General features: G+C 31.6%; 1 protein-coding gene and 1 pseudogene across 1 annotated transcript; both read left to right on the top strand.

Annotated features, from left to right (window-relative positions):
* The first annotated feature begins 6,846 nt into the window (after positions 1-6,846).
* LOC107939267 (protein NUCLEAR FUSION DEFECTIVE 4) lies at positions 6,847-8,991 on the top strand. The gene has a single exon (XM_041078065.1). It carries the CDS (start codon positions 6,918-6,920, stop codon positions 8,751-8,753), a length of 1,836 nt encoding a protein of 611 aa, XP_040933999.1. The 5' UTR covers positions 6,847-6,917; the 3' UTR covers positions 8,754-8,991.
* A 12,236-nt stretch (positions 8,992-21,227) lies between these two features.
* Positions 21,228-23,433, top strand: LOC121203401 (protein NUCLEAR FUSION DEFECTIVE 4-like; annotated as a pseudogene).
* Positions 23,434-27,533: the final 4,100 nt, after the last annotated feature.

Genomic DNA, 27,533 nt, shown 5'->3' with positions numbered 1-27,533 from the left:
AATTTAATCCTTATTTGCAATTTCATCAAAAATCACTTAACAAAACATATTTATTTTACAACAAAGATTAATAATCATTCAAATAAATTCAAAAAATAATAAAAAAACAACCATGGAAGTCCCTCAAACTTTAAAAATTTTACAAATTAACCCCCGGGCTTGCTAGATTAAGCTAAAATGAACTTAAAAACATAAAAATTATTAAAAATGGAGCGTAAAATCATACCATGCAAGAATAAATTCAAATAAAAGCTCTCTCCCATTCAAAAATGATGAATTTGGCCAACACAAGGAAGAAATGGGGAAGATGATATCATTTACCTAGTTTATTTTAGGTTTATTTACTAAATTACCGTTTTACCCTTATTAATAATAAAAAATTTCAAGTAAACCTTATCCATATTTGTCCACTAACTCTTTAAATGGTATAATTACTCTCTTAGTCCATTATTTTAAGATTTCATAACCATTTGACCCCTTTAACTAATAGAATTTAACTTTTACACATTTTACGATTTAGTCCTTTTTACCTCATCGACTATTTAAACTTCAAAATTTGTTAACGAAACTTTAATACGACCTTAATATAATCCCGTAGACATTAAATAAATAATAAAATAATAATTCACTTATCAGAATTGTGGTCCCAAAACTACTGTTTTTAAAACCACTGAAAATAAGTTGTTACAACCGAAATGGCTCAAAACAAAATCTGTAACACCCCTAACCCATATCCGTCGCTAGAACAGGGTTAATGAGCATTACCGGAGTTTACATAACAAATACAATTAATTCATGTCAATTACTATTCATATCAGAAACCAATCATATTTAATCATATTATCCCTTAAATAGACCCTTGAAGCCCAATTTATGCATTTGAAACAAGTCAGGACTAAATTGGGAACTCAGAGAATTTTTTCACAAAATCTCAAAGTTTTTCTTAAGTGCAAGGGACACACGCCCGTGTGGTCAAGTCGTGTGGCTCACACGGCCAAGTGACACGCCCGTGTCTCAGGCCATGTGGGCATTCGATGTGAGGCACACGGTCGTGTCCCAGCCCGTGTCCATGCCCGTGTAACTCTTTGACTTGGGTCACACGGTCAACCACATGTCTGTGTACTAGGCCGTGTAGTCAATTTAATTTTTGAAAATTAAGTGCAGGGGTCACATGGCCAAGTCACACGCCCATATGATAGTCATACGGGTGAGACACACACCCATGTCTCTGCCCGTTTGAGCAATTCGAAGCATTTTGTTTCTTAAATTATAAGATGCATAGGACACATGGCCAAACCACACGCCCGTACGCATGGCCGTGTGTCACACATGGCTGAGACACACGCCCGTGTAGACAAAAATGCCATTTTCAAGCCTTATTTCTCACCCAACTTCGCATCAATATATCCAACCTATTTTCGTACCATTACAAGTCATAATAGAACATTCAATTCAAGCCAATTTCAAGTTCAATGCATGTCATAACATCCCATTTATCCAAGTATTTGATCTTACCTGATTGGCCATATAAACATATGAGTATATTTTACCCATTCATGCAACCATTAATATATTTATGTAACTTCCATCATTCAACCATTTCAATACACACATCAAGCATGATAAGGCCTTATATAACTACATCAAAATATGATTAACACTAGCCATTCCAATGGCAAGTTACAACCAAAACATTTCATTATTATGCCTACTTAGCTTATATATGCCATTATACAAAAAAATTGCTTGCTTTATATACCGAGAAGTCCGAGGGTTAGTGTGATGTGTCTCTAACCAAGTTCTAACTTCACGAGCTTCCAAGCACTATAAAATAGAGGAAGTAAAGAGAGTAAGCATATTATGCTTAGTAAGTTCGTATAACAGAAAATTTACTTACCACTCATTTACATTTAAAATAAGCACAAAAATTTATCAAAAGAAATTTGGCAATTTGCCTAAACACATATAATCTCAAGAAACTTATTAGTCATGTATTACATGTAAACATTAAAAATCAAAGATGGGTTTATCATGTAATAGCTTTCATATACATATGCTTTTCATATCATATTTCCATTTAACATGTGCATTTACATGACAAATCATGTTAAGCTCAGTTTAACCATGTCAAAACTTTTCCCGTTGAATTTATTTGAAATATCGATGGATACACATGTAGTACACTCAAAGTGTACAAAACTGTAATCCGTCAACTCATAATGAAGGGTACCCATTAGGGCACATAATTAGGAAGCACTCTCTCGAGTCATATAACAGGATGCTTATGTGAGCCATGTAATGAAAGCTTATCCAGGATATAACAGGAAACTCATAAGAGTTTTAAACAGGAAGCTCATTGAGCTTAACAGGTAACTCCGAAGAGTTATTATCAGGGAGCTCCGGATAGTCATATAATAGGAAGTTGAAGCGAGCCATATCAGGAAGCTCATAAAGAGCCTATATTAGGACGCTCATAAGAGTTGTGCTTGTGCCCGCACTATATGCAGGATCGCAACCGATCATATAATAGGACGTTCACAAAAAGTCGCGGTAGTCCGCAACACATGCAGGATCACTACCGATCAGGATGCTCGCAGGAACCATATAACGGGAAGCTTGAGAGGGATTATAACGGGATGCTCGTAAGAGCTATGGTGTGTCCACAACACATGCAAGACTACAACCAATTCAAGAAATCTTGTGTCCATCGAATTTCATTATTCAAATGGGATTTAACATTTTTCAGACATTTCTGAATTTATGATTAATTTCATAAACATATCAATTTCACAATTCAACATTCACATATATAACGTTTCATTCAAACATGTAAATATGTAGAATTTAGTTACACGAATTTACCTCAATACTTGTAAGTATTCAAGAATCTACTAATCCGATACTTTTTCTTTTCTTCGATCTAACTCTTTATTTGATCTTTCCCTATCTTTATAAATGAATTTAACATCAATTTAACACATTTCATATCCAATTCAATCCAATTTACATCTTAGACAAAGCACCATTTTGCCCCTATACTTTTGATTAATTTCTATTTCGTCCTTAGGCTCGAAAAATGAAATTCATGCAATTAATCCTTATTCCAAGCCTAATCAAATTTTTCATATAAAATTTACAGCTCATGAAATTCATAAAATTCATAAATTTTCCATAAATTTTACATTTTTACAATTTAGTCCCGAAATCATAATTTCATGGAAATTTCCTTTACAAAAGTTGTTTATCTATCAACAACCTTTCATTTTCTACCAAAAATTTCAAAATTCCAGCATACTCATCCATGAAAAAATTTTAATACTTTGATAACTTTACAAATTAATCCCCAAAATAGATAGATTAGATTATTACGATTTCGGAAATATAAAAATTACTAAAAATGAGACATGATTGCTTTCCCAATTAAGCTTGCTTGAAATTCTCTCTCTTAGCTAGGGTTTCCATAGAAAAATTTGGGAAAGATGATATAAAATGGTGATATTTTCTATTTAATTAAAATATCTTCTTTTATTATTTCATCTTTCCAATTTAGTCCTTTTTTTTTCTAATTTTCCATAGATGATTCATCATAAATACCTACTAACTCCATTTAATGGTCTAATTTCCATAAAAGAATCTCAAGTTTTGAATTCCATAGCTATTTGATCCTTCTAGTTACTAGAATTCAACTTTTTCATTTTATGCAATTTGGTCCTTTCTATAATTAAACATGAAATCGGTAAAATTTTCTTATCGAAATTTTCTTATTGAAATTTTCATACGTCTTTCCTATCATAATGCAAACCATGCAATATTATTAAAATAAATTTTCTTTCTGACTCGAATTTGTGGTCTCGAAACCACTGTTCCGATTTAACTGAAAACGAGTTGTTATAAAATCATTGATTTAAACATAGAAAATCTTTTCGAAAATATTTTTCTTTTGCAACTTACTGAAACCATAAATAAGATTTAATTACATTAAACCATTTTATCTCTTTAAACCAGTTAAAAAATAAGTTACTATTTTCCTACTAATTTTGTAATCAAAACAGAGTAGTAGTTTTGAGAAAAACTAAAATTTCAAAACGGAATTCCAACGACATTAATACATTAAAAATTGAATGTTTATAAAATGAATAATAACATTTAATGAAATTAAATCCATGCGTGGCATCGAAATATTTTAAAACCAAATCAAGTAGCCATAACCCATACCACAGTTTATATAATCGCCTTACAAATTGATTAAAAATCACCATACTAATCTTATAGAAATCTTATTTAAACCAAACCAACACACACACACACACAAAAAAACCTTTTGAGACCATCGGTGTGCCTAGTCTACAAACTAACTTCGCGAAATACCTGAAAGGGAGAAGCTAAAAGGGATGAGCTACATGAGCTCAGTGTGAGATTGAAACTTAGGTAAAAGGCAAATGATGATGTAACGAAACAAAAATAATTTTAAAAAAAGTAAATACATATGTCATACTAGAATTTAAAACAGGTAACCAAATATACAAATAGTCTCCACTAACATACATAATGCAATTATGTTAATCTATCACACATGTCCCAACGTTAATACAAACAAACATATAATCATATATGTAAAATATGCAACAAACTGAAATTTCCCACCCACCCAACCAACCAGCCAAACACCACTCTGACCACCATATACACCACAATTGGGCTATGGTAGGCCCATCCACCCTATACACCGCTGTAACAGAATATGACAATAAAACTGTCAAATCAAACTTCCTTATCTTCAAACATATCCCAAACCCAAATGCAGATGCAAACTTTTTACAGAAACGAATAAAATTATTTTTTCTACTTTCATTAACCATTATCCTTACTTACAAACAGCTCAGACTAGCCTATTTCAAAATCAGATATGCTCGAAATCAGTTTCAAAACAGTGATACAACATTGTACATCTCTAATTATCAAACGACACATTTAACATTTATGCAAATAACGTGATCAAATCAAGCAATCCATAAATGAATCTCAAATCAAACAGTAATACTCTCTTACTAGACCTCCCTCAATCAGTAACGATATTCCAAACACACTTATAAATATTATGATCATGATTATTAAGAATTCAACGGGACCCTTCCTCACGAATCAGACAAAGAAAAGGCTTAAACTAGCGTCGGATTACACAAGAACTAAAATAAGTCAATTTACAAACAGAAAATAAAAACTGCAAAATAGGGGCCACATTGAAATTGACTGAAATCCGTGAATTTCAACATCAAAACAATCCTTAACTATAGTAGTTTCAGAAACACACCTAAAATATGCTACTTACAGCACCAAGAACCGACCGATTTGTCACCAACAATCCAACTGAAAACTCAATTACACAAATACCCAAAACTAAGCAAGTTTTCGCTTGCAACAAAAAAGAAAATTCCAAAACAATTGATAAAATCCTTACAACGATACTTATGCTCTTATGATTGAATAAGGCAAGAGCCCAATTTAAGCCTTGAAAAACGGAAAACAATTAACCAAAATTTCTTGAAATAAAAGGAACAACTTAAAATACTAAAACCCTTATATTTAATGAGCAATAACACTCAAAGAATAAAAAAACAAACAACAGAATCAAGAAGAAGAATTAATGATCTTTTTCTTTTTTTTTTAAATTTGCCAAAAGGAAATGAAAGTGACTAACATGGGAAGGAAGAAGAGCAAGTGAGAGTTTTTTTAAAACTTCCCCACTTTTCTCTCAATTAAAATTTAATAATAATAAAATAAATAAAGTAAATCAATTTAAAATACTCTTAAACAAACCAATCAGATTTATTTATTATTATTTTAAAATATATTTCAAAATAAAATAACAATATCATATTTGTCAAAACCACTGAACCAACAAATGAACCACAAAAGCGCAAAAATAAACTTAATAGTCTCACTGAACCACTGATCCAACCAACTAACCTGAATGATTCTAACCCCAATTTCGAAGCGTTACATATTTTTTGTTAAATGCATACCAAGTGAGTATTCTTCTTTAATTTCAAAATGTCACACTAATAAATTTAATAGAAGAATTTTAACGATGTTTACAAATGAACCTATATTTTTAAATTTGAAAAGTAAATGAGCTAAATTCCACAAATAAAAGGAAGGATATTACATTTCAAATATATGAAGAGTAAAAGAACTTTAAGCATATTGTAACATTTAAATTTTTACTCTATAATTTAACAAAAAAAAAGAGAGTAAATATTTAATATAAGGTGAAGCATAGGTGAGAACCATACTAGTTTAACTATAAATAAAAGACTTCTTTTATCTCTTATATTTGTAATAATTTTTTTTATATTCTCACACATTTTTAATAGCTTTTTATTAATTTTCACCTCCAAAGTAAGTATCCAATTTTTTTTTATTGCAACCAACCTTAAAAAATGGGCATATATATATATATATCTGTTTTTATTTAAACATTTATTTTTTAAATATTTTATTATATTTTTATAAACACTTATTAACACCTCAAACCTAAACTCGTGAGAAGCAATTTCCATTTTGGATAAGATTTAAACAAATAAATTCGGGATGTATCCACAAATTTCTCTTCATCCCATTTATGTTATAATTTCTAAATTCTAATAAATAATATATCCAAAGTTGATCCAAAAATAAAAAATAAAAAAATAAATATCTAACAAGTTGAAGTTTCCTTGAGAGACTCCAAGTCAACTATATTGTCTATTGAATCTCTCCAAACTCCAATGACTATTTTATCCTCCATCCTTTCTTTCCATGCATTTGTATAATTTTTCTTCTTTCTATATATATTAACTTATTAACTAAAAGGTTTTCACAAACAAATTCTAAACCATCAATCTCCGTTGAAAACAATACTGTTTGCAGCCGAAAAAATGGTGGTTGCAGGGCCAGGTTATGGTGGTGGCGCCATGTCAAACTCCAAGAGCTTAGCTGTTCAGATTCTAAAGGGGCCATGGCTCATGGTTTTCGGCTCACTGTTGATCATGTCTGCCGCTGGTGCAACCTACATGTTTGGTCTATACTCCGGTGACATTAAAGAATCGCTCGGCTATGACCAAACCACCCTAAATTATCTCAGTTTCTTCAAGGATTTAGGCACCAACGTTGGGGTCCTTTCGGGTCTCATAGCCGAGGTAACACCCCCATGGTTCGTGTTATCTGTTGGTGCAGGCCTTAACTTCTTTGGGTACTTCATGATTTGGTTGGCCGTCACCAAAAGGATCCCCACCAAAGTGTGGCAAATGTGTTTGTATATTTGCATAGGTGCCAATTCTCAGTCTTTTGCCAACACTGGTTCTCTCGTTGTTTGCGTCAAAAACTTCCCTGAAAGCCGAGGCGTTGTGCTGGGGATTCTTAAGGGTTATGTTGGTCTGAGCGGTGCAATCATAACTCAGTTGTACCATGCTTTCTATGGTGATGATTCAAAGGCTTTGATCTTGCTTATTGGTTGGTTACCAGCTGCTATCTCGCTTTGTTTTGTGAGAACAATTAGGATCATGAAGGTGGCTCATCAAACTAATGAGCTTAAAGTTTTTTACAAGTTTCTATATATCTCTCTTGGCCTTGCTTCTTTTTTGATGGTGATCATCATTGTGGAGAAGAAACTTGTATTCACTCAACCTGAATATGGTGGTAGTGCTGCCATGGTTCTTTTCTTGCTGTTTTTACCACTTGGTGTTGTGATTATAGAAGAATACAAGCTTTGGGAGGCTAGGAACAGGGCCTTGAATGATCCCAATTCTTCACTGAAAATTGTCACCGAGAAGCCCAGTTCCGAGCTGTCCAAGGACATCAACGCCGACACTCCCTCGGCATTAAGCACCGCAAAGATGTTGACCGGAAACGAGCCGACCAACAACAATCAAACCAACGTTTCGTGCTGGAAAACAGCATTCAAGCCACCAAACAGGGGGGAAGACTACACAATTTTGCAAGCACTTTTCAGCCTTGACATGTTTGTTCTTTTCTTAGCCACAATTTGTGGTGTTGGTGGCACTTTAACAGCCATTGACAATCTGGGGCAAATCGGAACCTCCTTGGGGTACCCTAAAAGAAGCATAAGCACATTCGTTTCACTTGTGAGCATATGGAATTACCTTGGCAGAGTTACATCAGGTTTTGTATCAGAAATTTTCTTGACCAAATACAGGTTCCCAAGGCCATTGATGTTAACCTTGATTATGCTTCTCTCATGTGTTGGTCACCTTTTGATTGCCTTCAATGTCCCCGGTGGCCTTTATATTGCATCAGTCATCATTGGTTTCTGCTTTGGGGCTCAATGGCCGTTGCTTTTTGCTATAATTTCTGAAATCTTTGGCCTCAAATACTATTCAACTTTGTACAATTTTGGTTCAGTTGCCAGCCCCATTGGCTCCTACATACTCAATGTGAAAGTGGCTGGGAATTTGTATGATAGAGAGGCTAAGAAGCAAATGGCAGCTTTGGGAATTAGGAGGCAAGCTGGTGAGGACCTGGATTGCAATGGGGTTGACTGTTTCAAATTGTCTTTCATTATAATTACAGCTGCTACCTTGTTTGGCACTGTTGTGTCATTTATTTTGGCACTTAGGACTAGACAATTTTATAAGAGTGATATTTACAAGAAGTTCCGGGAAGACTTACAAGCAGCGGAGGCAGAGATGGCGGTGGCCGGAGACACGACTTTGTTGCCGGAGGTGAAGTCTTCCGGTAACGGCAAGACAGGGTAGGGTTGCTTTTCACTATTTGTAAAATTCTAACAAGTGGGGTAAGATATAGGTAAAATTTAATATGGGAGACAAGTCTTGTTGAATCTGATATGGATAGGCTTTGTTTGTATTTCTTTTATAATTTTTATGGGTGTTTGTGTTAAAAAAAGAAAGACTTGGGGTGATTTCACAAAATTTACAGGGGCTTTTAAATAATAAAAAAATAAGGCAACTTGGCAACTGTCTGTCATATTGATTATACAATCTTTTTTTTTCTTTAACAATTTGTTTTATATATAGATACAATTGAAATATGATTCAATGCGGATGATATTTTTCCGATGGACAGCAAAGATTGAGTTTATAGGAAGAAAAATATTATACCTTCAAAAAGAAATATTATCTGAAAGGGTGCCAATGAAGTTATTTTCAATTTTTTTAATACTTAATTATTTCATTTAAAATTTTTCAATTTAATTAAAAATAAAATTCAAACTCTATTTGATTCTAATGGCATCTATTAATTTATGGGTAAATTTCATCAATTGTCCCTAAACTTTATTTAAAATTACATTTCAATCACTCAATTTTCTAAAATTACATAATAGTCGCTAACTTTATCATATTTTTGTCAACATTACACTAAGCCAATGGGTTAATAGCTAATTTGATCTCTGAACTATAGTCAAAAATTAATTTAAATACTTTTTAAAATTTTCTTAATAATAATTATGAAAAAATGTAGAAAAAAATTAAGAAAAAAGAGGGCAAGAGAGAGGAGCAAAATTTTCTATTATATTGTTTGGGTTCTTTGGTAAGTTTAAATTTTTTGAAATTTGAGATTTTTTTCTTTTAATTATAATACAAAATGCTTTACTTCTTTTCTAAATTTATTATTTCTTTTTTGTATCTCCGGTTTTGAGTAACTTTCAATTTTGGAATTTTTTAAATTTGTAATACAAAATGCTTTTCTTCTTCTCCAAAACCATTATTTCTTCTCTCAAATTTCAAGCTCAAATTTTACTTTCAGTTATAAATAAAATATATATTATCTTTAATGATTTGAGAAGAGCAGAGTTTACTTCAATTTGCATGAAAAGAGGAAGAAAGAAGGCAAAGAAAGATGAAAACGAAGAGAGCATAAAACAACAAAATAAATGAAAAATAAGTATGATCAAAGTGAATGAGTTTTTTTTTTGTGAAAGTTTGAATATTGTGATTTTTTTATGAGTTTGGATGTGGAAAATTTAACCACAAAATTATTAGTTTTTCATTGCTACAATTTATTTTTTATATGAATTTTTTATCTCTCGTTACATTTTTTTTATTTTTTTACAATTATTTTCAAGAAATTTTAAAAAATAAATTAAAATGATTTTTTAACCATAGCTAATGAACCAAATTAGCTATTAACCCTTTAACTTAAACTGCAAGGTTATTTTTTTAAGAGAAGTTAGTAGATAAGTGATAAAGATGTAACAATTTGATAATGCTAGTGATTTTTATGTCATCTAAAAAAAATTAAGTGTCTAAAATATAAATTTAAAAAAGTTTAAGAACAATTAGTGAATTTACCCTTAATTTATTATTATTATTATTATTATTATTATTATGAGGTTTTGAAAGTGGGGTCAAGTTTACATTGAATTGACCCATACATTTGGAATTTTGGACCCACTCTTAATAGCATATGCAGAGGTTAAATATTGAGGATAAACTATCCCGAATAATCGGCGCTTACACAAAAGACTTTCAAGTCTTTCCACAAGTCTTTTTCCTTTTTATTTATTTATTTATTATATTAATTGAATCCTATGACAACTTTCAAAACATTATTAAAAAAAATCTAGATAATAGCAATTAGATTTAAGTATAATTATTTATAATATAGAAATATGTTGTATTTGGATAATTATTATAATTGATAGGTTTCATTGAATTAGGTGTAATTAGAACATTCCGATTATACTTTTTAATTCATAAAGGAAGGTAAGAATAATTATATTCAAATCTAATTTTAAAAAATCATTTTTATACACGTTCTAAAAGTTATATTGTAAACATGAATACGTATAAGTGTTTGAGATAGTTTATGGTAAAAAAATTCTTATATTATAAAAATAATTAGTGTATTTTATTAAGTTATAAAAAATTATAATATTTAAATCCTAATTTTTTTAAAGTTATAACTAAAAGTTTATTATAAAAAATAATTACATTTGTCATTCCATTACATATTATAAAAAATAAATTACATGTTATAAAAATGTTATAATTTATTTATAAAAAATTATGGTCAAGTATGAACATAAATTATTTATATGTCCATGCTATATATTATAAAAATAATATACTTTTGGATAATTTATAAATTTTTTTTATAAATGTTATATATTATAAAATTTATGTTATTTTTATTTAATTTATGTATTATAAAATAGAATATAACCTAGTATAAGTCTTTCTCCAAATTAAGTTTATATAAATTTTTATAATTAAATCTATAAACTATTTGGATTGTGAACCCAAATACTATAAAATTGATGCTAGTTATGCAAATAGAAAAATTTTTCTTACACCATATCATGGGGTATGATATCATTTGAGAGAATGTTGACAAACATAAGCACCGTAAACAACTCGCGAGCCCTATAGTTTAAGACATTCGAGGTTTTGAAATATGGTTGAGAATATTTTTTTTGTTCTAAAAAAATATTTCTCATATTAACATCTTCACCTTAGTATAACATAAGAAAATATTGGATTGTATTAGCATGTTGCATATTTTATAACTTCAATCATAAGTAGAATTGAGATGGTAAATACTTTATAAAGTACATGGTAGAAGAAAATCTTGATAATCTTAATGATGCAAATTCGAATTCGAATGATGATGATTTCGGTCAAAGACTAATAGATGATAATAATGTTAAATATTACAAAAGGAATAACCCAACAAATATGCAGTAAAACAATTAGATAAAATTACATATGATGTTTATTTTCTTGCTATTTTTATTAGTAATCGTGTTATCAACTACTTTTTAGACTAACATAATACATATAATAATTTGACTTACTTAAAAATTTATTTTTATTATGCTAATATTTCCTCTCTTTTTTTTCATTTTATTGTAGAGGGTAAAAAGAAAAAGAAAAAAATCATTGATATTGTCCCAAAATTAACTGTTTTTCCTATAAAAGTAATTAAACTTTTATGATATGTTGTCTACTATTGTATATCGTCATTTTTATAGAGTACCTAAAATTTAAAATAATAATAATAATAATGACATATGTAAAATTAAAAAAAATTACATTACCGATATATCAAAATTCAACTTAAAAACAGGGTACGTAGCAAGGAAAAAACAAAAAGTATATGTGGTTATTTTTTTAATAATTTCATTATATGTTCTGATCATATTTGTTTTTTTAACACAATATTTAGAACTGCCCATAGCTCCTCCCAACTCATAAATAAGAGGATAATGTGCTTCAATACATTCGAACTCACCTCCTCCTAAATTGACAATGATACTTAGGCCAATTGAGTTAAGACTCAATCAACACATTTTTTTTAAATGAGTTTACAAATACAATTACAAGTACAAATCTTAAGTAGTACATGTATGATTGACTAGAATTAGAATTAATTCAATACAACATACAATATAATAAAAATTAGAGTAAATTATACCAACAGTCACTCAACTTTGGGGTAACTGACAAAGAAGTCACCTAGGTTTCATTTCAGTTACTCAACTTTGAAAAAATAACAAAATAGTCACTAACGTTATTGAAAAGTGACAAATCAGTCACTCATTAACATTTTCCGTCACAAGTTTAACGGGATAGCTGACATGGCCAGTTAACGTGGCCAATTAACTTGCCACGTTGGACAAGTAATCAAATGGTCAAACTAGAAAAGAAAAGATGATTGGTCAGAATGATTTTTCTTATTTTCCTTCTCATCTTTCTCTTCATCTTCTTCTCCCTCAACCTCTTTCTCTTTATTCTTCTTTTATTTTTTCTTGTTCTTCTCTCCTTTCTCTTCATCTTTTTTCTCCCACAACAAAACAATGGCTACAAATCAAGAGCCACAACAACAGTTGCTTAACAACCCCAAGCCACCCGCATCCTTGAAAAACCAAGCACTCAAGCACCATAGAAGGTGATGACACTGGTAATTAATCAGTGAACAAATTAGTACAAGGAGATTAGCACTGAACCTGATTAGCCCATTTAAGAGGGAAAGGCGGGTTTGAAGGTTTCAGTTTAAGAATCCACATGAAGAAGAGGAGGAAGCGTAAATGTGAGTAGCAGCTGACTGGAGCTCATTTCGAGCCTGCTTACATACTTTACGGGATCAAGTCATCTGTAGTTCGAAGATATGACTCCATCCAGGATTAATGAATATAAAATAAAAAGACCCTTTGCCAACACTCAAGATAAGCTTTCTAAAACAATCTCTTTTCCTTGTCTAAAATAAAAAACCACCATAGCCATGGCAGTGATGTCAAAGCAAGATCTATCACCAGCTTTTGTAGAAACGGTACAAGAAATCATGAGACTTTACAGATCATTACCGATCTCAAAGCTTTTTTCAAGAGCGTCGTGTCCCACTCAGAATATCGTGAGTTGCCTAGAATCCCTTTCCACCAAGGCCTTTAATTGAAGACGTTGCAGCAGCCAAATTCGTTCTCAAAACTGTAGAAAATGAAGAAAAAATAAAGCTTGAGGAGATCTCAATGGAATGACCACCTGAAGATGTCCTTGGTGCGGCGGAGGGCGTTGGACATGTAGGTGTCGGTGCCGTAGAAGCGTAGTCGTCTTTGAGTTCCCAGATTTTGACCATTGAGAACTGCTGATACAAAGCTCCTTCCATTTTCCCTTATTCTTCTTTTCCTCCTCCTCCTCTTCTTCTTCTCTTATTCTTCTTTTTCTCTTCTTCTTTTATTGCCCAGGGCTATTTAGGGTTAAAAAGGACTGTTAAAATGACAACTAACCCATCGTTAATATGCCATATCATGTTTCTATTACGGCTATAACGGAAAATGGTTAAAAGGATTATTTTGTTATTTTTTAAAGTTGAGTGACTAAAATGAAATTTAGGTGACTGTTTTGTTAGTTACATGTAATTTACCCTAAAAATTAAAAAATATTTAAAAAAAATAAATTAAGAATAATCAGAAAAAAAAAACTTAGGCACGACATTTACGAGATTCAAACTTTGGATCCCAAAACCTTAATATTTGGTAGCAATTATAGGTTGTTTTTCTCATGAGCCTTTCCTATTGAATAAACCTTTTATTACACTATGCAATTCACAAAAATGAAACGCATTAGCCAAGCATAAAATAGAAAATTATCAACAAAAAAGGGTTGTGGCCTCAACTCTAGTTGGGTTGTTGACTTTGATAGCCATAATTTGTCGAAGTCAAACATAATAAGTTGTTAGGACAAGCCATTGCCAATTATTACATCTGGGCCTATCAACATGTTATTTGTCTCTCAATCTTTTTTTCTTTCTTGCAGCCAAATTCGGCTGAACTGATTATAGACTTCTCACTGGATTAATATTCCAATTGATTTTTCGATCCAACCAGATGATTCAATTCAAATAACACTAATATCATCATGACAAAATAAAAGAGTTAAAAAAAATTAGAACAAATAAGTAAATGAATAATAATAATAGAAACACAATTATGAATTTTATAAATTATAACAATAAAATTAAATATTCAAAGTAACTTAAATTTGGTTTAAACAATTTTTACTCTGTTTTTCTACTATTCAATCAATTTTAATTAATTCAACCAAATTTGCACAAGTTTGATCCTTCTTCAAATTTATGGTAACGGTTGAACTAATTAAACCATCAAATTTCTTTTTAATTGGTTTAATTTAGTGAACCAATTTAATTTTGATAATTATACCCTCCCCTCATTTATTACAAAAAAAAAAGAAGAAGAATAAATTATATTTAAGGTCACTAAATCATTAGTAAGTTTATGTTTTGATCACTTAACTTAAAAAACTTATACAATGATCATTGAACTATTCGAAAGTTTTTATTTAAGTTACTAGGCTGTTCATTTTATAAGTCCAAGTAGTGAATAGCCAAGCTATTATTCGACGATTAGTGTAGTAGATGAGTACCCATCAACAAGTAAAATATACCTTAGATCCAAATCTATCTAACGATTAATGTCGAAGATCGAAGAAGAAAGTTGTTTGGGAAGTTTAAGTTTTGGTTTACAGATTTATGACATTTAAAGTTTTTTTCATAAAAAAATTAAACTATAAAATTGAAGGGAATGAGAATTTTCAATTAATACAGGCAGTGCAAACATAGAACGTCATATAACATCTATTTTAACAATCAATGACTTAAATGAAAACTTTTAAATAATTTATTTTTAAAATAAAAATTTAACTATAATTTAATAATTAATAGTGTAATTTAGTCATTTAAAATTTCATGTTTTATGACAAAAACAAACTTTTTCCAAAGGATAAATATTATAAATCTATAGGAATAACAAAAACTGAAAAGGTAGAAAAAGGAAATGCTTGTTTTCTTTTTCCAAATTACTAACCAGCATGGCAAAGATCGTCGAGAAACTAAATGATGAACCAATGAAACGAATGTGTTGGCTTTTTTTCACAACAGCTCAATTGGTTTTTTATTTTTTTATGGAGGATTTTTTAAACCTAAGTAAACCTTTCTTAATTATTTTTTTCTCGATTTTCTGTATAAATAAGAAAAAAAAAGGTTTTTGCATCTTAAGTTGATATCCCAATATTTTTTTATGGTATTTATAAAAATCAATTTTTATTTTTTATCTACATTTACAAGTAAATAAGAGAAATAGAAAAGGAGAGGTGATAATTTGATATTAGAATAAATTTGAGTAGCGTAAAAAAAATTACAGTCCTTGAGAAAAATTTGTGTAGTTGTTAGAATTAAATGACCCGAATCTTTATTTAAATGAAATACAGTGGTAAAATAAAATAAAAGTAAAATCCATATAGAACTACACTTCTTTTATTTTATTTTAGAATAAGGTTTTTTAAACCTTATTAAACTCCATCTATTTTATATTAATTAGAATAAGGTATTTCAGTCTTACTAGAATATGGCTTTACAAGCCTATAAATAGACATAGTCTATTTCTCTTGTAATTATTTTTCGAATTCGACATAGTGAATTTTCTTCTCCTCTGCTTGTGCTTTTTTTCCCGAAAGGGTTTTCACGTAAAATCTGTGTGTTCTTTATTTTATTTTATTTTCACAAATTGGTATCAGAGCTTCTGGGTTGTTCATCTCGACACGGTAATGGCGTCTTTGAAGTATGAAATTTCGATGTTGGATCGCAACACCAGATTTGCGTTGTGGCAGATTAAGATTCAAGCAGTTCTTGCGCAAATAGATCTGGAGGATGCCCTGCTAGGGATATAGATAAGATGCCTTCGACATTAACTGATGAAGAGAAGAAGCGTAAGGATCAAAAGGCGTTAACACAATTACATTTGCATTTGTCCAACGAAATTTTGTAGGATGTGATGAAAGAGAAGACTACCCCTGCATTATGGAAGAGGCTAGAACAAATATGTATGTCGAAAACTCTAACAAGCAAGTTGCATATGAAGTAACGTCTTTATGCTCCTCGTTTGGAGGAAGGTGCGTCTGTACACAAACACTTAATAGTGTTTAAAGAAATTCTCTCAAACTTGGAGGCCATGGAGGTTCAGTATGATAAGGAAGATCTAAGGTTGATTCTACTTTGTTCGTTGCCCCCGTCTTATTCAACCTTTAGAGACACGATTTTATATAGCCGCGAGTCTTTCATAGTTGATGAGGTTTATGATTCTTTGACCTCGTATGATAAGATGAAGCATCTTGTGGTTAAACCCGACTCTCAGGGAGAGAGTCTCATTATTCGTGGGAGACAAGATTGGAATGCTGATGATGATCGTAGAAGGACACATGAACGGAATCCTCGCGGTAAATCTAAAGGTAGATCGAAGTCTTCAAACAGAGGTAAAACTTGTAACTTCTGCAAGAAGAAAGGGCACATTAAATCTGAGTGCTATAAGCTACAGAATAAGATTAAAAGGGAGGCTGCGAATCAAAAGGGAAAACAATTAGAAAATTCCGGTGAAGTTGATGTTGTAGAAGACTACAGCAATGATGAACTTCTAGTCGCTTCTGTCAATAATTTTAAAGTGAGCGAGGAATGGATACTTGATTTAGGCTGCACTTTCCATATGAGTCCTAATCGGGATTGGTTTACAACTTACGAAACAATGGCTGAAGGTGTTGTTTTGATGAGAAATAATACTTCATGTAAAATTGTAGGTGTTGGAACAATTAAAGTTAAGATGTTTGATGGAGTTATCAGAACACTTAGTGACATACGACATGTTCCAGGATTGAAAAAAAATTTAATTTCGTTGAGTACTCTTGATATAAAAAGGTACAGATACACAACTGAAAGTAGAGTTTTAAAGATTTCCAAAGGTTCCCTTGTTGTGATGAAAGGGCAGAGAAAGACTACCAAGTTATATGTTTTGCAGGGTTCTACTGTTACTGATGATGCAGTTATCGCTTCCTCTTCTTTGTCAGATGATGATATTACTAAAATTTGGCATATTCGCCTAGGGCAGTGAGAATGGCATGACAGAATTGAACAAAAGAGAACTTCTTGATGGGCAACGAATTTGCAAACTGAAGTTCTGTGAGCATTGTATTTTTAGGAAGCAAAAGAGAGTTCGATTCACCAGAGGAATACATAACACGAAGGGAACGTTGGAGTATATTCATTTTGATCTGTGGAGGCCATTCAGAGTGCCTTCGAGAGGTGGAGCTAATTATATGCCAACTTTTATTGATGATTTTTCCAGAAACGTTTGGACGTTCTTCCCAAAGCAGAAAAGCGATGTGTTTTCTGCATTTAAGTCTTAGAAAATTATGATTGAAAAACAGTCGGGAAAACAAATAAAATACCACCGCACAGACAATGACTTAGAGTTCTGTTCTGATGAGTTTAATAGACTGTGCAAGTCAGAAGGGATCGTGAGACACTTTACAGTTCGTCATACTCTACAGCAAAACGGCGTTGCAGAATGAATGAACAGAACGATTATGGAGAAGGTTCGATGTATGTTGTCAAATGTCAACTTACCAAAGTCATTTTGGGCAGAAACTTCCTCTACTGCATATTTTTTGATCAATCGATCTCCATCCGTTGCCATTGAGAAAAAGACTCCACAAGAGGTATGGTCTGGTAGTCTTGCTAATTATTCTGACTTAAAGATCTTTGGGTGTCCTGCGTATACTCATATTGATAACGAAAAATTAGAACCGAGATCCATTAAATGTGTTTTTCTTGGTTATAAAGCCGGTATAAAAGGGTATAAGTTATGGTGTCCTGAAAATAGAAAAGTTGTGATTAGCAGAGATGGCGTTTTTGATGAAACTGCTGTGCTACCTAATTTATCTCTTAAAGACTCTTCCAATAAAGAAAATCAAAAGTAGGTGGAGCATCAGGTTAATACAGAGTCAACTTCTCAAGCCAGTACAAAAATTGAGAATAGAGTTGCTTCTTCACCATAATACTCTATTGCCAAAAATAGAACTAGAAGAGAAATTAAACCTCCAAAGACGTATATCAAGGCTGATCTAGTTGCTTATGCTTTAAATGTGTCTGAAGATATAAATGCAAACCGAGAGCCATCTAATTATTCTGAGACAATTAGCTGTGAAGACTCAGAAAAGTGGATGTTTGCTATGCAAAAGGAGATGAAATCAGTCCAAAAAAACAGAACATGGGATCTTGTGAAACTTCCTAAAGGTAAAAAAGCTGTTCGTTGTAAATGGGTGTTTAAAAAGAAACAAGGAGCTCCAGGAATTGAAGAACCCAAATATAAAGTAAGGCTTGTTGCAAAGGGTTACAGTCAAATTACAAGAGTGGACTTCACAGATGTGTTCTCTCCAGTTGTGAAGCATAGTTCGATTTGAGCTTTGCTTGGTATTTGGTATTGTGGCCATGCATGATTTGGAGCTTGAACAGTTAGATGTAAAAACTGCATTTTTGCATTGAGAACTTGAGAAGGATATTTACATGCAACAACCAGACGGTTTTACAGTATAAAAAAAAGAGGACTATGTTTGTTTGCTAAAAAAGTCTCTTTACGGTTTGAAACAGTCACCAAGACAGTGGTACAAGAGGTTTGATTCCTTTATGACTTCTCACGATTTCAAAAGAAGTAGTTTTGATAATTGTGTTTACTTTAAGAAAAATAGTGATGGCTCTTTCGTTTATCTACTTCTTTATGTTGATGACATGTTGATAGCAGCAAAAGATAAAGGAGAGATAAGAAAGGTCAAAGTCCAACTAAGTGAAGAATTTGAGATGAAAGATTTGGGACCAGAAAAGAAGAAACTTGGTATGGAGATTCTCAGAGATAGAAAAGCAAGTAAATTGTACCTAAGTCAGAAGGGGTACATTGAGAAAGTTCTTTGCAGGTTCAATATGCAGAGTGCTAAGCCTGTTAGTACTCCTTTAGCAACCCATTTCAGACTTTCATCGGCTTTCTGTCTATAATCAGATGATGAGATTGAGTACATGTCACATGTTCCATACTCTAGTGCAGTGGGATCTCTCATGTATGCTATGGTTTATTCATGTCCAGATTTATCATATACAGTTAGTGCAGTTAGCAAATATATGGTGAATCTCGGTAAATAACACTGGAAAGCAGTTCAGTGGATTTTAAGATACTTACGAGGTACTACTGATGTCTGCTTACAGTTTGGAAGAACTAGAGATGGAGTCATTGGGTATGTTGATGCTGATTTTGCTGGAGACTTTGATAGAAGAAGATCTCTCACAGGTTATGTCTTTACAATTGGAGGTTGTGCAATTAGTTGGAAAGCTACTTTGCAAACTATAGTCGCTTTGTCTACCACTGAAGCTGAGTACATGATAATTACTGAGGCTTGTAAAGAAGCTATCTGGTTGAAGGGACTCTTTAGTGAACTCAATTAAGACCTTCAAATCAGTACAGTATTTTGTAACAGTCAGAGTGCAATCTTCCTTACAAAACATCAAATGTTTAATGAGAGAACAAAACACATTGATGTTCGGTATCATTTTGTTCGTGATATTATTGCTCGTGGTGATATTGTTATGAGCAAAATTAGTACTCATGAAAATCTTGCAGATATGATGACTAAGTCACTTCCTATAACCAAGTTTGAGCATTGCTTAGACTTAGTTGGTGTCCATTGTTGAAGTTAAACCCTTAAGGGGTTTTATGGAAGAGGTGGAGAACTTGTTCGTTGAGAGTTCTCGATGAAGAACTTGTTCATTGAGAATTCGTGTCAAGGTGGAGATTGTTAGAATTAAATGACCTGAATCCTTATTTAAATAAAATACAGTGGTGAAATAAAATAAAAGTAAAATTCATATAGAACTACACTTCTTTTATTTTATTTTAGAATAAGGTTTTTTAAATCTTATCAAACTCTATCTATTTTATATTGATTAGAATAAGATATTTCAGTCTTACTAGAATATGGCTTTACAAGCCTATAAATAGACATTGTCTATTTCTTTTGTAATTATTTTTCGAATTCGGCATAATGAATTTTTTTCTCCTCTGCCCGTGACTTTTTCTTGAAAGGGTTTCCATGTAAAATCTGTGTGTTGTTTATTTTATTTTATTTTCACAGTAGTAATTTAATGTGACATACAATTTTCATTACTCAACATTAATAATGTGTGTTCCTGATTAAATGAACAAAATCCTTTTCCTATTCATTCTAATGATTAGGTTTGTAATTAAATCAAACAATTGAAGCAACCCCCAACCCATTCCGAACCTTCCATTCCACCTATTCTTTGCCAATATATTTTTCGTGCTACATTACGTCCTACTTTGGAATCAATTATTTTTTATCTTATAAATTCAATAGACATTAATTATTGGAACCTTAAATAAGAAAATAGAATTCAATTGAGTCTTGAATTCAAATGAATTTCTGATTTTTTATTTTAAATTTCAACATATTTTTTATTTTTTTAAATAAAAGAGAACGCATTTAAAAATTTTAAAAATAGTTATTTATATTACAAAAATATAATAAAATATTTTTAAGTTATTACAGGAGGAAAACTATAGTATACTATAAAATTATTACAATACATGAATAATTTAAAATTATTGTTAGTGTAGAAGTACATGGAATTGAAAGGATTGCAATTTGCTTAATTTTCTATTTAAAGGTTAAAGAGAGATTATTATGTATAATTTTAAACTTTGTATAAAAAAACGAAACATATCTTAAAAGAATATTAAATGTAATAGTAAAACACGTTACGCTCTTAAAAAAAAAGAACTTAAATTTAATTGTTATAAGGAGACAACCATAAATTACGAACTATACTCTAAAATCTACGATAAATTATGTAAAAAAAAAAACTCTAAAATATATCTAACCTAAATCAAAATAACTAGGTGATACGTGTTTAAACTTAAATTAAAATAATTTAAAAAAAAATCCATACTGAATGTAGCTCCCAATCAATCTACTCAGATTCTGCTTCCCAATTATTTCTCACCTGAAAATCCAATCTGACTTTTGTTTTTTTACTTCTAAAATTCTATTGTTTTTTAAGGATTAGATTTCCATTTTTTTCAAGAAAACTATCATTTACTTCACTACTTTTCAGCCCCGAAACTTCAAAATCGCCAGGTTTGCTATTAGCACCACCATGGCAACCACCGCCAGCGGGAGCTCCGGCTATGTCTGCTGCCGTTTCTTTCTCCAAGTCATCACTGGCAGATGGTTCATGATGTTCGCATCATTCTTAATCATGGCATGTGCTGGTGCAACGTATCTATTCGGCGTTTACTCAAAAGACATAAAATTAACCTTAGGCTACGACCAATCCACACTCAACCTCATGAGCACATTCAAGGACCTCGGAGCCAACGTCGGAGTTCTCTCGGGGCTTCTGGCTGAGGAAACCCCCACATGGTTCGTGTTGCTGGTGGGTGCTTTAATGAATTTCACAGGCTACTTCATGATATGGTTGGCAGTGACCAAAACAATTGCTACCCCAAAAGTGTGGCAAATGTGTGCATATATCTGTATTGGTGCAAATTCCCAAAACTTTGCCAACACTGGTTCACTAGTTACTTGTGTAAAAAACTTCCCACAAAGTAGAGGGATGATGCTTGGGTTGATGAAAGGGTTTGTAGGGCTGAGTGGTGCAATTTTCACACAGATTTATTATGCAATCTATGGGAATGATTCAAAGTCTTTGATTCTTCTTATAGGTTGGTTTGCAGCTGCAATTTCTTTGGTTTTTGTTTATAATATTAGAGCCATGAAGATCTCTGCACATCCTAATGAAACTAAAGTGTTGCATGAATATCTGGGGATTGCAACTGTTCTAGCTTTGTTGATCATGGCACTAACCATTGCTCAAAAAAAGGTCCCATTTTCCCATGCTGCTTATCTATTTAGTGGGGTTGCAGTATGTTTCATTATGTTTTCACCGTTTTTCATAGCTGTAAGAGAAGAATTCTATACTTGGAGGAATAGGGAACAACTCACTGCCCCAATTAGGCTTGTAGACGAGGCACCGACACTGCCGGAGACGGAGATGAAGTCCGAGATAGAATATGAATCAATGGAGACCAAGGAAGCCTCAGCCTCAGGGTGTTCAAGTATTTTCAAGCCACCTAAAAGAGGTGAAGACTTCTCCATTTTACAAGCTCTTTTTAGCATAGACATGTTCCTGGTTTTCCTTGGTACATTTTGTGGATTGGGCTGCACCTTAACAGCAGCGGACAACCTAGGTCAAATTGGTGAATCCTTGGGGTATCCACATCAAGCTGTCTCCACAGTTGTTTCATTGCTTAGTATATGGAACTAATTTGGTAGAGTTTTCGCTGGATTTGTCTCTGAAATCATTCTTTTGAAGTACAAAATACCTCGGCCATTGATAATGTCACTCGTTTTCCTATTAGCTTCTGTAGGTGATTTGCTCATCGCCTTCCCATGGCCTGGTTCTGTTTACCTTGCTTCTTTGTTGTTAGGGTTCTCATTTGGAGCTCAACAAACATTGCTTTTCACCATAGTTTCAGAGCTCTTTGGGTTGAAATATTACGCCACGCTTTTCAACTGTGCTCAGCTATCAAACCCTTTGGGTTCGTTTGTACTTAACGTGAGAATCGTTGGGAAACTTTATGATAAAGAGGCATTGAAGCAGTTGGCAGCAAAGGGGATGACGAGATCAATGGTGAAAGAGCTGACTTGCATTGGGAAACAATGTTACAGGCTATCGTTTTCGATCCTTGCTGCCACTAACACATTTGGGTCGATTGTGATACTTGTATTGGTTCTTAGGACTCATAAATACTATGGGGGTGATATTTACGAGAGATTCAGAGATGAAATAGCGGAAAATGAGAAGGAAATGGCTCTGAAATCGGCACAAGAGATGCAAATGGTGGAAAGCTAAGGCATCATTTTTATTTTGTCTCCCATTGTTGGACATCTTTTTTACTTCATTTGTTAGGCTTTTCTTATGTATATGTTAATTGTGCAACAATTGATTGTTTAGATATTGTAATGGCACTGCCTAAAGATTGAAGTACAAGTTTAACATATTTGTATACGAGTAAGAAGTGTAATTCTTTAAATATATCCATATAAAACACATATTGGTTTGAGTAATCGTACAAAGCCAAATGGCATAATTTGAATAATAAAATTAATTAAAATAATAAAAATATAAAAAAAAACATCTTAATTGACTTTTTATCAATTTAATATTTCAATATATGTTTAAACACAAATTCTAATGAAATTGTGTAATAAAGACAGTGATAAGAGAAAGAGAGAAGATAGGCACACAAATTTTGTAAATGAAATTCGAAAAATAATAAACTAAAATTCAATCTACTCTTACATGAAAAGTAATTGTAGCCCCAATAAATAAACTCAACTTGCTACAATCATTCACCTAAAAAACCTCACAACACAACAAATATCAACTCTCTAATAAGGCCTATAAAGAGTTCAAAGTACAAACACAAGCAAACAATGAGTAAAATGTAGCGCAAGCACTCACAAAAGTTACATCACACATGCATAAGTGATGCATATTTATAGGCAAAATATAACAACTTCTCCAAGTAACTTTTAGAAGATGAAATCACCATTTGAATTGCAACATTATCCACAATAAATTCCTCCAATCTTTATTTCAAATAAGGTCTTCTGTAATTATCCAAAATTCACGGGTACCAGAAAAGTGAGTTATAGGACCTTTATCTTAGTAAATTGAGTCATAAATAATTATTAGAAGCAATTATGAGTTTAGTCGAGTGCTTAATTAAGATTTAATTAAGTGAATTTAGCCTAATTTAGTGTAAATAGTTAAAAGAATTAAATTGAATAAAAGGTAAAAGTTTAATTGTAGATTAAAATTAAATAAAAAAGGCCAAAACGGCAAATATGCCATTTACTGTAGAATGAGGCAACATAAGTGTAAGAAAAATATAAGATTTTTCTTAATTTATTAATTATTATATTATTATATTATTATATTATTTAAATTATAATATGAATTATAGATAAATAAACAAATAAATCTAATTGTGTGTCAAGTGTAGGGTGATAAAGTATACAAGTGTATTGAGATAATAATTAAATAGGTACACTTGTAATATATTTAGTTATTTACTTAAAATTTAAGTAAAAAGATAATAACAACAATAATAATAATAATAATAATAATAATAATAATAATAATAATAATAATGATAAAAATGATAATAATGATAATAATGATAATAATGATAATAATGATAATAATATAATATTATTATCATTATTATCATTATTATCATTATTATCATTTTTATATTATGAAATAAATAAAGTAAGGACATGTGGATGATAATATACAAATGTAAAAATATATATGTGTACAATTGTAACACATACATTTGTTTTTAAATAGATATTTATTATAATTATTATTATATTAAACTAATTAAGTTAATAAATAAATAAAGCATATAATAAAACAAAGTAAAATGAGAAACAAAGAAAAGAAAAGAAAAGAACAGAACCATTCGAAACAGAGAAAGCAAAGGAGAAAAGAAAAAGGAAAAATAAGAAATTAGGGTTTGAGAGCTTTATGCTTTAACTGCTAGTAAAGAACCCGAGGCATCGACACCGAAAGGAAAAGAAAAAGTTGTCGAGGAGTAATCGAACAAATCCGGGTTTATATTACTATAATTCAAGTTATTTATTATTAAGTATTAATTTTAAATTTATTTTTTTATACTAAGTAAATATTGAGGTAAGTAATTTTATTGAATTGAATTTAGAAAATTGAATTGAATCAGAAATACGTGTTGGTATTATTATAATTCGAATTTAATTATTATTAATTGTTGAATTTTAAGTTGATATGCATGGTAAGTATTAGTATTGAATTGTATGAAATTAAATTGAATTGTTATTATATGTAAATAATTGAAATGCATATTGAATTGAGAAAGTGTATTGAACTATGAATATGTGAATTGAAAATTTGATTGAAAAGTGGAAAATGATTGAATTGAAAATGTGAGAAATTGTAACCGAATTGAGATTTATATGTGATCTGGAAACCCTGTTAACTAGTCGGGTTGAGTCGGATATAGTTGGCATGCCATAGGATTGGAGGATTGGAAGTGTTCAAGGATACTTCGACCTCGAGTCGATGAGACACTGGGTGTCATTCGGATAGATTCGATGAGGTACTGGGTACCACTTCACTTCAGTTAGGCCGATGAGACACTAGGTGTCAACTTTGCTTTGAACTATCCATGAGGCACTGGGTGCCAAACTGGTGTGTTTGGTTGGATCCGAGTATCCGCCAAAGTCCGAGTCTGTTAATAGGGGTAATAAAAGAAAAGTTAAGTTGAATAAAAGGAATTGGTTAAGCCATTGAAAGAAATGTAAAAATGGAACAAGAATTGAAAATGTGATTTGAATGTGAGTATGAGAATGGAAAGCATGAACCAATGGTTATGAATTAGATAATGGCTCAACATGAATGTATATGATTTCAATTGACGAATAGCTAAATTAAATTGTATGAATATATTGATAATGGCAAATTTATGTTTGAATTGGTTTAGTAAATATTAAATTTAGATGATTTAATTTATATGATTATTATGTTTATAATTTGAATTATGGTAATACCATTGAATATGATATACTCAGCGTACGATTGTTTCCGTGCGCAGGTTAATAGAAGTCCAGTGTCCCGATCCAACATCTGAACGATCCCGACTCCAGCAAAAAGATTTTGGTGATGTTTTCTTCCCTTAAGTGAAAGTGGCAAGTACTTAGGGATTTTAATGGTTATTTTAGTATGCTATATAATTTTTGTTGTAAAGAAAGGTATTTGGAATTTTTATGATTAAATTAGTGAAATGATAGAATTTTTTATAGCATTGATATTGAATTAAAATGGTTTGAATAGTTTTAAGAGCTAATTAAAAATGATAGTAGGGTTTTCATTACTTAAGTTGTTAAGTCAATATGTCATGTATGATTCAAGTATATTTGAGTATATAAATGCATTGGTTAAAATATTGGAATTGGTTTGGTTGCGATTTGAAATTGCAGGGATGGTTAGATATTTATAGAAGGGTTATATTGAATTTTTATTTAAAAAAATGAATGAATGAAGTCAATTAGTAAAAGTTTATATGAATTTATGATTATTCTATATCATGTTTGTTATTTATTTAAGAATTATTTGTAAATTATCCGATATGTCCAATAATGCCTCGTAACTCTGTTTCGGCGACGGTTTAGGGTTAAGGTGTAACACCCCAAACCCGGCCCAGACGTTATGACCGGATCCGACATGCCACATCGAAGTGTTCAAAATATTTTATATTGTTGATCCAGAAAAACTTACTTAGTGTTTTAAAAGATAATTTCATTATAGGTTAAAGTGAATGGAAGCTGTGCACCAGGTAGGAAACCGGAAAAAGGTGGTGAGTCCATCGGACTGCTTAAGTACCAAGCTCCCTTCGGATCCAATCCTAGACATGCATACCGCCATTGCCACACCTTAACGTCATGGATATTTCTAGGAAACCGATTTGATTAAGTCATTTTTAGGAAAAGTGATTAATTTTGGAAAATACTTTCATTGCGGAAGCTTTGCTTGTTGTCGTGTTATTTTGAAATCAATTGTTGTTTTTTGAAAACGCGCCTTAAAGCTATCCAATTTCAACAGTTAAAATAAGTAATACCTATCTTAGTAATACATATTAAAACCATCAAAAATAATTAAGCGGCCTTATTACATTTAAAAACCCAAAACTTCAAACGTAAATAAAAGGATGTCCAGTTCACCAGAAGAAAATCAAACTTTCAGAACAGGTGGCCACTCCGAATTCCCTCACAGCTCCAAGCCCACTATGGTTGGGGATTTCCTGCGTGGATGAAAATAAAAGGGGTGAATTTGGGGAAACTCAGTGTGTAAGAAAAACCCATTCAAAGCCCAAGTCAGCTCCAGCCCATTGGGCCTAAGCCCATTCAGGTAACAGTGGTACTGGGCCAGAGCCCTTTTCAGATTACAATAAACTGGGCCTTAGCCCCTTATTCAGATAACAATATGGCCCATAGGCCCATTTCAAAATACATGCAACATCAATAACATATGCAAGCCCATTTGGGGAGACTACTCAACCCACC

The sequence above is a fragment of the Gossypium hirsutum genome, chromosome A10 (assembly GCF_007990345.1).
Source record: "Gossypium hirsutum isolate 1008001.06 chromosome A10, Gossypium_hirsutum_v2.1, whole genome shotgun sequence".
Taxonomy (NCBI): domain Eukaryota; kingdom Viridiplantae; phylum Streptophyta; class Magnoliopsida; order Malvales; family Malvaceae; genus Gossypium; species Gossypium hirsutum.
Note: the sequence above shows the minus strand (reverse complement) of the source record. Positions and strands in the feature narration are given on the sequence as shown.

What these genes read in the sequence shown, in the direction of transcription:
- LOC107939267 (XM_041078065.1), top strand. Translation starts at nt 6,918, where the DNA reads ATGGTGGTTGCAGGGCCAGGTTATGGTGGTGGCGCCATGTCAAACTCC.